The sequence below is a fragment of the Myxocyprinus asiaticus genome, chromosome 43 (assembly GCF_019703515.2).
Source record: "Myxocyprinus asiaticus isolate MX2 ecotype Aquarium Trade chromosome 43, UBuf_Myxa_2, whole genome shotgun sequence".
In the NCBI taxonomy this organism is placed as follows: Eukaryota; Metazoa; Chordata; class Actinopteri; order Cypriniformes; family Catostomidae; genus Myxocyprinus; species Myxocyprinus asiaticus.
In genome coordinates, this window is record NC_059386.1 from 4,236,753 (window position 1) to 4,251,820 (window position 15,068).

At 37.4% G+C, this 15,068-nt stretch overlaps 1 protein-coding gene across 3 annotated transcripts in view; it reads left to right on the forward strand.

Moving 5' to 3' along the window:
* The window catches only part of LOC127433275 (peptidyl-glycine alpha-amidating monooxygenase B-like), a 339,472-nt gene that overhangs the window by 271,813 nt on the left and 52,591 nt on the right, over positions 1-15,068 (forward strand). For all 3 annotated transcript variants that reach the window (XM_051685008.1, XM_051685009.1, XM_051685010.1), the window contains 5 exons: positions 7,716-7,832; positions 7,955-8,027; positions 9,040-9,250; positions 10,380-10,583; positions 10,948-11,066. In XM_051685008.1, coding sequence (XP_051540968.1) covers positions 7,716-7,832; positions 7,955-8,027; positions 9,040-9,250; positions 10,380-10,583; positions 10,948-11,066 — 724 coding nt within the window. The remainder of the gene's footprint in view (positions 1-7,715; positions 7,833-7,954; positions 8,028-9,039; positions 9,251-10,379; positions 10,584-10,947; positions 11,067-15,068) is intronic.

Genomic DNA, 15,068 nt, shown 5'->3' on the forward strand with positions numbered 1-15,068 from the left:
TCTATTTCATCTGATCTGTGTATGTTTTGATTGCCTATCTGGCGGTGGAATGTGTTATTTTGAATTTATGATAAATGTTTGTTGTGGCTGTTATCAGTGTCGTTTAGTGTCAGCAGTTTTTTTCTGCAGCTCACGCTCTTTTCCAGTCCAGGAAATAGAAAAGCGAAATATGTCCCCCATTGTGATTGCCTTCTTGGCTGTATTGTTTGTGTGTATGTAGAGCGTGTGTTTTGTCTTTATTCTCTCTCTCTCTCTTAACTGCTGTCAGGTGTGGGGTAACCAGGTGAGCTTATTGTTAATGGGGAGCACCAGCACGCAGTGTGTTCCTTCCTATATAAGCTGAGTGTCCCATGGCTGGGTTGTGAGATGGGAGACGGGTGTTCATGAACTGTGCCATCTTGGTCACCGATGCTCTCGCGCAGATTCCTGCTGCTGGAGCGGAGCTTTTGTGGTTGCCGCTGTCTGAACTTTGGAGTTCGGTGTTTTTTTTTAATTTATTTATTTTTATATAGAACAGTCAATAAATGTGTCTGTGTTTCCGCTACACTTGTCTCCCCGCATCTTTTGTTGCATTTTATTTTTAAAGCGTAACACCCATCCACGGACATACAGATGCAGTCTTGGTTTATTACAATAACATTTTATATTTGGATGAATTAGAAACCAGAACCTCTAAAAACTAGATGCAAAAAGTAACCACTAGATCAATCAGTCATGTTCTTTATTAAATTGCTGATATATGTGTTCATCTACTGACTAACAAAATCCCAAGACTGACAGATGTAGAGATTAAATTACCATATAATGTGAAATATCTATTTGAGTGATTGAATAGGTCATTAAGAACAACTATTTATCAAAACAGGTGATTTAAAATAATCTCTTATTATGCATAAAATAATTAATATTCATGAGTTTCACAGCACTGCCACCCAAAGTACAGTTTTCCTAGAGTGTATTTTTATTTAGAACTAACTTTGTGTTAATGTTCCCTTTCAAATGGCTTATTTCAGCTGTTACAAAGTTGATAGGCCTACAGGATTTTATTAGAAGAATAACATTGGATATGCATGCACTCTCCATCCATGCATACACTGCATAATGTGAAGTTTATTCCAGATTGCCAGTTTTATGTCAAGCTAAGGAACATTTAGAATTTGTTGATGTGTATAATAGACAGTGTATTTGTACTCTGGAGATTTTTAAAAAAAATTTTTATGTTGGCACATCAGTAGCAAAATTGTTACTATGTGGTTCTTGTGGAAATGCAGTTGTATCGCAAATTCATGGATATTTATAATTTGATTGTGACTCAAATGAATGAACTATCACTTGTTGCAATGAAGCTTTGTACCTTAATCCATCAAATCTATGCATGGGCGCTTGCTTTGGTGTTGCCACCCCTCATAGTATATAGTACATAGTACAAATCTATGAACTCTTAATTGTATTTGTTTGTATATGGCCATATACCAGATTTAAATATCAGACAATGTAAATATTGCAACAGTCCAAATTATTGAATCCTCATTTGTGTTTTTAGTTTACAGATTTATTGTACATCTATTTTAACCATAGATAAGTTTTCTTGCATTACCTAACTGCACCGTAATTTGATGACCAAACTTTCATTGTGGCAATGTAACTGATTACATTGTGACAACCGGAAAAGTGAAATTCCTATATTTGTTGCCAACATCGAGGAACAGTAGTTGTTTGTTGGTTACCAATTGGTAATTTTTGCTTTCAATTAATATTCTATGGGTGGACATGCAGTAGTGTAACCTAATTTATGTCCTTATTTTCCCAACATCATTTAAAGGTGTAACACTAAATATGGGAAAGGAGGAAGCTCGGACCGGCTTGACAAACACATAGACATTTAATAGCACTTTTCAGCGTCCGAAGAAACAAAAACACGCACTGCTTTTCAGCCAGCTGTGTCAAATCCTAAAGACATGCTGACAAGTTTCGTACATCTCTCCCGTCTGCCGCCGTCTCTTCTCCTTAAATACTCCCGCCTCCCCTCGCTGGAACGCGAGGCTGGGAAGATAAGTGGCAAATGACATCCACCTGCGCGCCACACCGGCCTCGCTCTGCCCAGACACCGCTCGGCTCAGCCCTGCTCACCACAAAAGGCTATTTAAACAGTTGCGTATGAATAACAAAGGCAGACTAAAAGTTAATGTACTTCATTTATTTTGAAAGAGAACAGAGGAAAAAATGCAACCATTAAAGACACAGACCTATTGCCACATAATTGCAACAAAATTACAAGGCTAAATGACTTCTGTGCTCATATTAAACTCTACCTAGACCAATTTAACACCTAATGGATTGAATTACATTTGATAATTTAATTTAAAGCAATTTTAGGGATATATAAAAATGGTAAATTAATTCATTACAATATAATCTTCAGATCTACATAGTTTTTCAATAAATAATTATATTAAATTATAGCAAAAATGTAAAATTAATCAGTTAGCAACAAAACAAAAAATTAACAATTAAAATTGAATATATATACTGTGTGTGTGTGTGTGTGTGTGTGTGTGTGTGTATATATATATATATATATATATACACACACACACAGTGGTGTGAAAAAGTGTTTGCCCCCTTCCTGATTTCTTATTTTTTTGCATGTTTGTCACACTTAAATGTTTCAGATCATCAAACAAGTTTAAATATTAGTCAAAGATAACACAAGTAAACACAAAATGCAGTTTTTAAATGAAGGTTGTTATTATTAAGGGAAAACAAAATCCAAACCTACATGGCCCTGTGTGAAAAAGTGTTTGCCCCACCTGTTAAAACATAACTTAACTGTGGTTTATCACACCTGAGTTCAATTTCTCTAGCCACACCCAGGCCTGATTACTGCCACACCTGTTCTCAATCAAGAAATCACTTAAATAGGACCTGCCTGACAAAGTGAAGTAGACCAAAAGATCTTCAAAAGCTAGACATCATGCCGAGATCCAAAGAAATTCAGGAACAAATGAGAAAGAAAGTAATTGAGATCTATCAGTCTGGAAAAGGTTATAAAGCCATTTCTAAAGCTTTGGGACTCCAGAGAACCACAGTGAGAGCCATTATCCACAAATGGCGAAAACATGGAACAGTGGTGAACCTTCCCAGGAGTGGCCGGCCGACCAAAATTACCCCAAGAGCGCAGCGACGACTCATCCAAGAGGTCACAAAAGACCCCACAACAACATCCAAAGAACTGCAGGCCTCACTTGCCTCAGTTAAGGTCAGTGTTCATGACTCCACCATAAGAAAGAGACTGGGCAAAAATGGCCTGCATGGCAGAGTTCCAAGACGAAAACCACTGCTGAGCAAAAAGAACATTAAGGCTCGTCTCATTTTTGCCAGGAAGCATCTTTATGATCCCCAAGACTTTTGGGAAAATACTCTGTGAACTGACGAGACAAAAGTTGAACTTTTTGGAAGGTGTGTCCCATTACATCTGGCGTAAAAGTAACACCGCATTTCAGAAAAAGAACATCATACCAACAGTAAAATATGGTGGTGGTAGTGTGATGGTCTGGGGCTGTTTTGCTGCTTCAGGACCTGGAAGACTTGCTGTGATAAATGGAACCATGAATTCTGCTGTCTACCAAAAAATCCTGAAGGAGAATGTCCGGCCATCTGTTCGTGACCTCAAGCTGAAGCGAACTTGGGTTCTGCAGCAGGACAATGATCCAAAACACACCAGCAAGTCCACCTCTGAATGGCTGAAGAAAAACAAAATGAAGACTTTGGAGTGGCCTAGTCAAAGTCCTGACCTGAATCCTATTGAGATGCTGTGGCATGACCTTAAAAAGGCAGTTCATGTTCGAAAACCCTCCAATGTGGCTAAATTACAACAATTCTGCAAAGATGAGTGGGCCAAAATTCCTCCACAGCGCTGTAAAAGACTCATTGCAAGTTTTCGCAAACGCTTGATTGCAGTTGTTGCTGCTAAGGGTGGCCCAACCAGTTATTAGGTTTAGGGGGCAATCACTTTTTCACACAGGGCCATGTAGGTTTGGATTTTGTTTTCCCTTAATAATAACAACCTTCATTTAAAAACTGCATTTTGTGTTTACTTGTGTTATCTTTGACTAATATTTAAACTTGTTTGATGATCTGAAACATTTAAGTGTGACAAACATGCAAAAAAATAAGAAATCAGGAAGGGGGCAAACACTTTTTCACACCACTGTATATATATATATATATATATATATATATATATATATATATATATATGTATATATATGGCAGACCTCTGTCATTCCTATGGAGGAAGCGGGAGCCAGGTGAACAATCCACATAAGACTTTAATGCCACACTTTTCAGTGTACAACAAAACATAAATGTGCTTTTCTGCACAATAAAAAAAACACATTCAGCAACACTCAACAGCCTTGCTTTTCAGCAGTCACTGTGGCTCAGTCACACACAGCTCCATGCTTCTGTCTCTCCCCATCTGCTGCTGTCTTGTCTCCTTAAATACTCCCGCCGTTCCTCCCTGGAATGTGAGACCAGTGTGCATACAGGTGGAAATCATATACCACTTAGTTCTCCGGCCTCGCTCTGCCCTGATGCCACTCGGCCATGCCCTGCTTGCCACAATATAGATAGATAGACAGTAGAGGTGTAACGCTTCAAATTTCTTACAGTTCGGTTTATATCACGGTTTTAGGGTCATGATTTCGGTACGGTTCGGTATTTGTTATGTTCAGAAAAAGAAATATTACTGCCAGGTCCAAAATAAATATATTCTGTTTGGTAACAGACACTTCAAGAGATTTGCCCTCCCTACAAATCACTATGGTTTTACAACAGTAGCCATAGTTTAACCATGGTATTTGTAGTAAAATCATAGTAACCACAAAATTAACATGTCATGTTACTGTCATGGTTACATACTATAGTAAAATCAAGGTTTCTATATGGAAACTACAGTATTACTATTGTAAAACAATGGTTAATTGGATCAAAACTATGATTTCTGCCAAGAAAACAATGGTGACAGTAGTCATTTTTACTTCAGTCATGGCCACTACAATATTACTACAGTAAAACCATGGTTACTATTTGGCTACTACAGTATTACTGAATAAAACCATGGTTAATTTTCGTTAGTGTCCTTAACTAAAACAATTTTTTTTAAAATGCTCTAATTACTAACTCAACATTTAACTTAATACCTGCATTTATGCTATATGCATCAACAAAGTGCATTTCATATTCAACTCAACATATATCCAACATTCAGAAGTTGTACATCACTATAGAATGAATAACCTTAAAATGTTAAAATGTATGCAAGAAGGGATGTCGTAACGCAACATGAGTGTTTTAATCATACGCGGAAATCCCACATCTTCATCAACGGAGTAAGGGCAATATAACTTTGGCAATGAACACCCCGAGTGTTTTAGTTCTTGTTTCATGTCTGTCCAAACTAGCAGCAAGTGCCTGTTTAAAGACGGAAGGGACTGTGTCTGTGTGCAGTTTCGGGCTCGCCTGTGGCTCTGTGCGTGCCACGTGCTATATATTCCCTGGTGATGTCAGCGTAAATAAATAATCAAACATCGATATATTACCAGTATACGGCACTCGCATCAAGCAGTGTCTGCAAACAGTGCCTGTTTTGTAAATGTTTTTTACCATCGCTGTTTTGATTGACCTCAAAAAGTAAAAGTTCCCAGACAGGAGACTTGAATGACGCAGGGGCTTCTATCTTGCAGCTTATTTTCTCAGCTTGCCATTTTCAACTTTACACTAATTTGTGCAGAACTGTGATGTCATCAACTGATTTAACATACAGTTAATAGGACAACTTCTCCCTGTAGACAGTTGACCCACGTGAAACACAGGTGAAGTGTGTCCATCTACAGAGCCAGACAGGTGCATTAGCGGAGGTTACAACTGCGCATGTCTATTTGGCACTTTATTTTCTTTGCCAAAGTGTATGATCCAGATGCGTTATTAAACTAGAGATGAACCGCAGCGCAAATGCTTACTGAACCATGGGTGATGAACCATGCGGTTTGGTTTTATACCGAGAACCGTTACACCCCTAATAGATAGATAGATAGATATGTAGATAGATAGATAGATTCACATTTATATTATATTATGTATAAATTTATTTTAACAAATAGTATCAAACATATGTACATAAATAAAAGCTTATCCTATATAATACACTTCCATTTAAAACAATTGGCATAATGTTAGCGGACATTTCAGGTGAATAAAGCTGCTAAATAAACACAGATACAAAAATATTAACAGAACTTCAACTAGAAGGTAATAATGTTACATAACCAATCTGATGTGGTTGTTGCATTTTCATCAGTGGACCCTCACAATGAAATGCATGCTGTTTTTTTTTTCAATCATTGGATTGGATCATAAGCAGAGAACATGAAACATAAGTACTGTCGCTCACATGTCGCATGTTTTAAAAATGCACTCTTTTAACATTTTTAAATGTTTTCACTGTAATGGTCTAATTGCAAAATAGACTTGATTACATGAAAGTTGAGTTTTTAAGCTTTAATTTGATACCAAGTTTGTGATATAAAACAAAGCATTTGTTTTATAGCCACATTCAAACAGCCCAACTGTTGGCCATTGACAGTTAACAGGTTTAAAATGGCCATGTAAGACGGCCTCTGTAGCACCCCCATTTTCACCTACAGTCACCAAAATTGGTACGTTTATAGTTCTCATCAAGCTGGACAACTTTCAGACTTATAATTATTAGCTCCGCCCAACAGGAAGTCATCCATTTTGGATTTTTTGAATATTGCATTCTCTGAACTTTTAAATACTCCTTCTAGGGGATTCATGAGACTGTCACAACATTTAGACAACATTATGCCAAGATATTGAAGATGCTAAATTGCTAACAGATTTTAAAATATTGAACGGTGTTGTCATAGCGAGGCATTAAATTAATGGCAAAAAATGGGAAACAAGCAGTTTCTCATATCTTCTGTGTGCAATGTGTGATTTAGATCACATGGATTTGACTATTTTGCATCACGGACATAGTGCCACCACCGGGCAGCAGGAAGTGTGGTCTTACAAGAGGCTTTTAAATAGTTCACTTATATTTACCCAAATTGCTTCAAAATTGTTTAGAATAATGTCAAATGCCAAATGCATGTGTCCACCTTGCATTGTTTTCCGAATGCCAACGGGTGGAAATGGACCCATGGTGCTTGGGCCCATCATTGCTGCTTGCAGCAATATTTTGTCATTATTATATTGCATTATTATGCATAGTCCATTGTGTTACAGTACAAAATTAACACTGAAATGAGATGATTCCAATTTGTCCGGCAAGCTTTATCATTCCCGGACACATTGGCCGGCACCTGAATTTCTTAGTGGAAACTAATCCTTACATAGGAAAATTATAAAATTTGGCACACTGATATGGGTGGGTATGAATAGCCCCCAGACAGGGTTTAGGGTTTCTAGGTTAAACTCTATAGCGCCACCACCAGCTCATAATTTCACTCTTCTTTTGCTTCTAACTTTTCTAACTTTTGAACTGTAAAGGAAAACATTAAGGCAAGAAAATGATGACAGAATTTTAATATAGAGTGAACTATTCAACTAACTGGGTAAAGTATTCATTCTATTCCTTTTAAAGGGGTACACACTGTGCAATCAAGTATGTTTTTTTTCCACTCTCACAGCTCCTTTAACAATAATGGCATCTACCAGCAGAAGTCTCTGGGCCCTATCCAGCAGTCCACTATCATTGTGGTGGATCCAGTTGAAGGGCAAGTGCTTAAAGCTTCAGGAAGAAACATGTAAGTATCAACTCTAAGCAAGCATGTGGAAAAGTGTGAACACAGTTATGCTGTATGTTGTTTGTTTCTATGTTTTATTGATTGTTTATTCATTGTCATTAATGAGATGTTTGTTTGAACAGATTTTATTTGCCACATGGAATAACTACTGATAAGGACAATAATTACTGGGTGACGGATGTAGCTCTTCATCAGGTAAAGATGCTCAAATTAACAACGGAAACTTCCGCAAGCAGTCCTTTAGTAGATCTTATTGTACAGATAATGGTGAAGTGTGTAATGTTTTTGGATGTTAAAATACTTTCTCCTGTCAGAGTGTAATGTGCAGAGTCAACTATAAGTAAGCCATAGGTAGGTTGACTTCTTGAAGAGTGTAAACACTGTGACTCTGCGGTGATTTCAAAATATTGCTCTATTGTTTGATCAATCTGACATGTCAATTTCTAGCTCTTCTAGCTTCTAGTGTCTTTTTGTTCAACCAATGGCAGATGGGGTAAGTGTTCTGAAAACTTGTTTAAAAACTTTTGCAATTCCCTTTGGTGCCTCTAGTGGTGCAGAAATTACACACTTCATGTTTATATTAATCTACAGGGTTCCCACCGTCATGGAAAACCTTGAAATATCAGAGAATTGAAAACTGTATATTCCAAGCCTGGAAAAGTCAAGGAATTTAACAAAATCTTACAAGTCAGGGAAAGTGCTGTAGATTTCTATATTAAACATACATTGTTCTAGTAATGATCTGCTAAATATTGCTCTTTTTGAGTGCTTATCAAGATCAAAACTTGCTCACAAGCTGGCCAGCATGATGATGTTTGTAGATGGTAACTTGCCTGTGACTCACAGGGTGGCAAATTTTACTTGCTAATAACTGTTTCCTTTAAGTCTTCCTGAAGGGCAAAGAAAGCAGAATCATCCACTGACCTGCATTTCAATCTCAAGATGTTTTATGTCTTGGACACATGAAACATAAAAAAAGTATAATAGTTTAAATCAGTTCCAAGGATGAAAACCTCAAATTAAATTTAACATTTCTATACAGTTATTTGTAAAAATCCTTATGTAGTAATTGCAATTGTCATGGAAAAGTCACTGGTCAAAAAGAGTTGGAAACCTGAATCTAAAAACAGGATACAGCCACCTGAAAAATGATTCAAGAGTATAATTTTCATAAGACGTGACTGAAGTGCTCTTTCTCTATATGCAGGTGTTCAAGATGAGCAGCAATGGTAAAGATCAGCAACTTCAGGTTCTGGGAGAAGCTTTTGAACCAGGAAGTGACAAAAACCATTTCTGCCAACCCACAGATGTGGCTGTAGACCCCATCACTGGAAATATCTACATCTCAGATGGCTACTGCAATTCCAGGATCCTCAAATTCTCACCGGAGGGCAAATATATTGCACACTGGGGGGCAGGTACACACAAAAAAATCTATTTCTTATTCCCGTTCTATTATCAGATACCTATATCACAATGGTAGAAACACTATAATATTGCTATGTGATATGTTACAGTGCAATGCCATTTAGAGTTGAATCAGTAAGGTAGTACATCCAGAAGATGAATAAAACTCTTGGTTGATGTTGATATTTTTGTGAGGGAACTTTGCATCAGCACGTTTAGGTGGTTAAGCGTTTATGACTTAAGTTTGGAATAATGTACAGATTTTGCTCTTATGGAAAGAAATTGGTACTTTTATTCACCTAATCGTTTCTTTTTGTTTTTCTGTTTCAAAAGTGGCTTTTTCTTTGCAATTCTTCCCATAAGGCCTGCACCCCTGAGTCTTCTCTTTACTGTTGTACATGAAACTGGTGTTGAGCGGGTAGAATTCAATGAAGCTGTCAGCTGAGGACATGAGGTGTCTATTTCTCAAACTAGAGACTCTGATGTACTTATCCTCTTGTTTAGTTGTACATCTGGCCTTCCACATCTCATTCTGCCCTTGTTAGAGCCAGTTGTCCTTTGTCTTTGAAGACTGTAGTGTACACTTTTGTATGAAATCTTCAGTTTTTTTGGCAATTTCAAGCATTGTATAGCCTTCATTCCTCAAAATAATGATTGACTGACGAGTTTCTAGAGAAAGCTGTTACTTTTTTGCCATTTTTGACCTAATATTGACCTTAAGACATGCCAGTCTATTGCATACTGTGGCAACTCAAAAACAAACACAAAGACAATGTTAAGCTTCATTTAACGAACCAAAATAACTTTCAGCCGTGTTTGATATAATGGCAAGTGATTTTCTAGTACCAAATTAGCAATTTAGCATGATTACAAGGATAAGGTGTTGGAGTGATGGCTGCTGGAAATGGGGTCTGTCTAGATTTGATAAAAAATGAAATTTTTCAAATGGTGATGGTGCTGTTTTTCACATCAGTAATGTCCTGACTATACTTTGTGATCAGTTGAATGCCACTTTGATGAATTGAAGTACCAATTTCTTTCCGAAACAGCAAAATCTGTACATTATTCCAAAATTTTGGCTGCCAGTATATATATATATATATAAATTTATTTATTTTTATTTTATTTTTTTTGGCAAAGGCTCCTCAGACAGGAGGCGGCGTGTCTCATTCCAAGTCCCACACAGCCTGGTGTTCCTGCCCGATAAACGGGAGCTGTGTGTGGCCGATCGGGAGAATGGACGGATTCAGTGCTTTATGGCCGAGACGGGCGAGTTTGTGAAGGAGATTAAAAAAGATGATTTTGGAGGAGAAGTGTTTGCCATTGCGTACGCGCCTTTCCAAGGTGTGCATCAGAGAACATGATAAACAACAACTGATCAGAGTTAATTATTTATTGGAGGATAATCACATTGTCATACACACTCACTGAGAACTTTATTAGGAACACTATGAGGAAATGTCCAATTTGGGTAAACTATTTCTTTTAATGAGTCCACATAATCAAGTAATTCACTATATAAAGCTCAAGACCTCTTGAGTTTATAGAGCTCTCATCACTAACAGTTTGAATTCATTGGGCTCTTTATCTCTGTAATGTGATTAGATATTCAAAAGCATATGGGCCCTTTGATGACTGATGCAAAACCTAAATCAATATTAATGTGGACTGCACGGCTGCAGAACCTAATGCAAATGTGTGATTTCAGGTGGTCTCATCTACGCAGTGAATGGAGAGACTCCATTTGGGCAAGCTGTCCCCCTCAGAGGGTTTGTGCTCAATTATTCTACCAAGGAAATCCTGGATTCATTCAGTCCAGAAACACAGGTGCTGATCAGAGCTTATACACATATTTACACACTCCTGCTAAGCACAACACTCACTCAAAACATGATAACAGGTTATTCCTGTTAAACTGTGATATTTATTATAAAATACATTTTTTCTGTACTGATTTTAGGGTAAAAACTGAAATTCTATAGAATGGATTGAAACATGGTAAATGTGTCATATGATCAAGGCATAATTAATTAGATAAAATATTTAATAAATAAACAGGAGTTTGGAGGATGTGTGAAGCTTTGTGAATGATGAACTACACATGTACAGTAAACTCCCTTTAGATTACTAGATTATCCCTGGCTCATAGATAAAGCACTGTAATGCGATGCTCAAAGATCATTTTGAAGATCATTCAAAGAACTACTGCAGCTGACGTTTGCTGCTAATAGAGGGACAGATCTTGCGCATATCTAGAAAAATTGAATTGTGCAACACATTTTCTAAATCATTCAGAGAAAAAACATTTGCCGAGTCTTTTTTCCTATCTGCAATGTATCGAAGCAATCAGTTGGACTTTTTTCTGTTCAGAAGTTCAAATGTCACTTGTTTAAAAGTGATTAAATAAAAGTTTTTGATTTTGATTTGTTTCGTTTGCTTTCACTATTTTCAACACTAACAGTGTAAATTTCTTCATATTTGCCATGCACTATGTGCAAGCTCTTTAGGTGAAGGTCAAAACAACACATTATGCTTGTGTTGAGTTATGCATTAATGCACAGGCTTACGTGGGCTTAAGCCCGGGGCCCGAACTGGTGTCTCTGCTAACAGAGAATGATATAGTGATAGTCAATGATAACATATGAAATCCTGATAACAGAGCACTTATGACAGACAGTTTCTTGTTATTGCCAAATGACCCTTCATTTTTGGTAGTTTAACTGAGGCATGAATTTACACAACTTTGTGGTGAAAAAATGCTTTACTGACGGTTTGCAGAATAGAGTAAGATTAAAACTTGTCTATTTTTTATTTTTTATTTACACCAACAACAACTTTATTTATCATTAGAATTTTTCAACTCATTTCCTAACTTATTGGTTCTTCACTGAAAACATTCAGAACACAAGCAAACATAAACGAAATGGCTTTCCTTTGTTTGTTTGCACAGAAGGGCTTTGTTAAAAGTTAATTATGTTGTTCCATATTACTAGGAAAGCAATGTGTACAGTGTTTATGTATACACACAAACACACAATGCAGTAGGTTATTTTATTTAAATATAAGAGCATTTCAGTTGTTTTAATAAAACAGCCTATGGAGATAACAGACGTTGTTGTTTTCGCAAAGATTTCACAAACATTTTACAGTGCATTTCCACTTTGTCGATAACAGACCAGCGCAAAAATGTAATGGAAACTTGGTTAGTGTTGCTTCAAAATCCATATTGATTAATTAATTGAATGGTTCATCCCAGATTACATTTTAATAAGTTACATAGGCCGATTGACACATAGGCCCACCTTTGGGCTAGGACTACCCAAGATTTAGTTTTATTATTATGCATTCAGTCTCAGACATTTGGCTCACTGGTTGCTTCCACCTGAGAGAGCCCCTCCCTGGTTTTGTATTGAACAGGAAGTCCTTGCCCCTATTTCGCCATTGCAAAGCCTTTCTATCAAACTAACCGGAGAAGTTAAGTTACACCCCGCTATCTCGTATTTGCACGCGGTATGGACAAAAGTGTCAAGAGCGTTTAATTCGGACATTTATTTAAATGTTGCCTCGAGCATATGGCTGAACCCAAAATTATGTATTAATAAGTTCCCTTTCTGCTGGTCAGAGTGGATCGTGAGGGAGATTAATATGTTCGGTGACCTATATGAGAGTGGAGTTTTGAGATCCTTTGAAAATTTGGTTCAACATTTTGGGATTCACAGATCTCAGTTCTTTAGGTATTTACAGCTGTGCCACCTGTTCTGTACTATTTTTGGGAGTAGCATACACCCCCCTAAAGCGGCAGACACTCTGGGAGTGGTGATTACTGCTTTTAGAAAAGGTCATGAGGCATCAGTGTATTACTCGCTGCTAATTCAGAGTCTGGGGGATGGAGCTTCAACTTCTATCAAGAGATTATGGGAGAAAGATTTAAACTTGGTATTGGAGGAGGGAGTGTGGGCTAGGATTCTAAAAAACGTCAAGTCTGCATCTAGAGATGCAAGGGTGCACCTTTTGCAATTCAAGATTTTACATAGATTCTATTGGACCCCCTCTAGATTGTATAGGCTTGGTCTTAAAGACACACCCACCTGCTGGTGATGCCAATTGGAGGATGGAGACACGGCCCATGTTTTTTGGTGGTGTGCTGAGATCCAGGAATTTTGGTTGAAGGTTCAGAGTTTTGTGTGTGACGTGTTGGGCACTCGGGTTTCGTTTTGCCCCAGACTCTGTGTTTTGGGCGATGGGGCGGTCATCGATATAGGAGATAAATACATAAAAAATTGGATCCTGACCAGTGTTATGATAGGCAGGCAGATTGTTTTAAGGGGATGGAAGTCGGCTGGAGCGCCATCAATTTGGGAGTGGTGCAAGGAGATGGGGAGCATGGCAGCTTTCGAGGAGGTGTCGTGTAGAAGGCTGGGGTTCTGGGATTCATTTGATGGGAAATGGGGCAGTTATTTGACATTTTTGGAGGACTCTCGAGAAGGGACTGTGGAGAGAGAGGCGTAGTTTTAGATGTGTATGATTATTATATTTTATTTTTATTTTCTGTGTGTGTACTTATGTGAGACCATGGGAATGTTTGTTGGGGGTCAAACATGGAATTGTTGACCAAAAAAAAATATCAGTACATGAAAAAGATTTGTGTGGGGGCATGAATAAAATGTGTAATGTTTTTCAGTGGGATTGGATAAACACCAAATGTCAGAAGGACATTCATGTAAGACTGAATTATATGGTTGGACTGATATTGCTTTGAACTAGACATTTGAGAATGATTTAGCAAAGGATATGTGATTATCAGATTAGATTCAGGAAATTTTCGTATTTCAGCAAAAACATTATGAAAGAACAATGGACTATCCTTATTTGGAGCGTATATATTTACAATGGCTAGATTTTTAGTTCCAGTGTCTCCATATACAATAATATATCATCCATCCGGATCAACAATACTAGTGTTAAAGGAAAAAGAAAGGGTTCTATCAATTAACACAGCCACACCTCTCTGTCAAGAGTTGTAGGATGCAAAGTAAACTTGCCCAACATAGCCTGATCCAAGTTTTTGGTGTTCAACATTACTTAGGTAAGTTTCTTGTAGAAAACTATTGGTAGCTCGCTTGCTCTCTAAAAAAAGCCCATAACCCTTTGTTTTTGTTTTTATCAGTGGCATTAATTCCACAGACATTCCATAAAAAATAAATTAAAAAAAGACGTTTGCAACATTAAGAATTAGGGTGCTGCTTGCAAGTTAAAGCGTCCAACTAGGAAGGGCAGTCTATTACATTATATCCAAACGAGTGAAGTGACTTGATCCATTGTTTTTGTTTAAAATGTTCAAATTTGGCTACAGTGGGTCTTGGGGTGATTGAGTTCTTAGTGAGTTTACCCAGTCCTGTGGACTGTGGATGAAATGTCAGTTTCTGACTGTTGCGGTTGCACTTTTTAAGCATTAATGAAAAAGTCACTGAGATCTGCTTCGGCGTCGTAGGTTAGCACACGCGGCATTGCAAATCAGTTTGAATCTTTCAAATACTTATTCTCATTGGTTAAATTGGCGACGGTGCCTTGCAATGTCAAAACTGCTTATTTTAATGTATCGTTTTCTTCTCAAATTTCCTCAATTAGTTTGTGACTAAATTCCACACTCATTTTTAATACTTCAATGTTACTTTTTTAGAGCATTCAGCACATCAAGTTTCAAGAGTTTTTCATGGATAGCTAGGAAAATATCGTGACTCACATTTGCAGTCTCCATTCCGTCAACATCATAAGGAAGAGTGAAGATTTTCTTGATCTTTGTTTCTGGAGGGTAGATCCAGTGGGGTC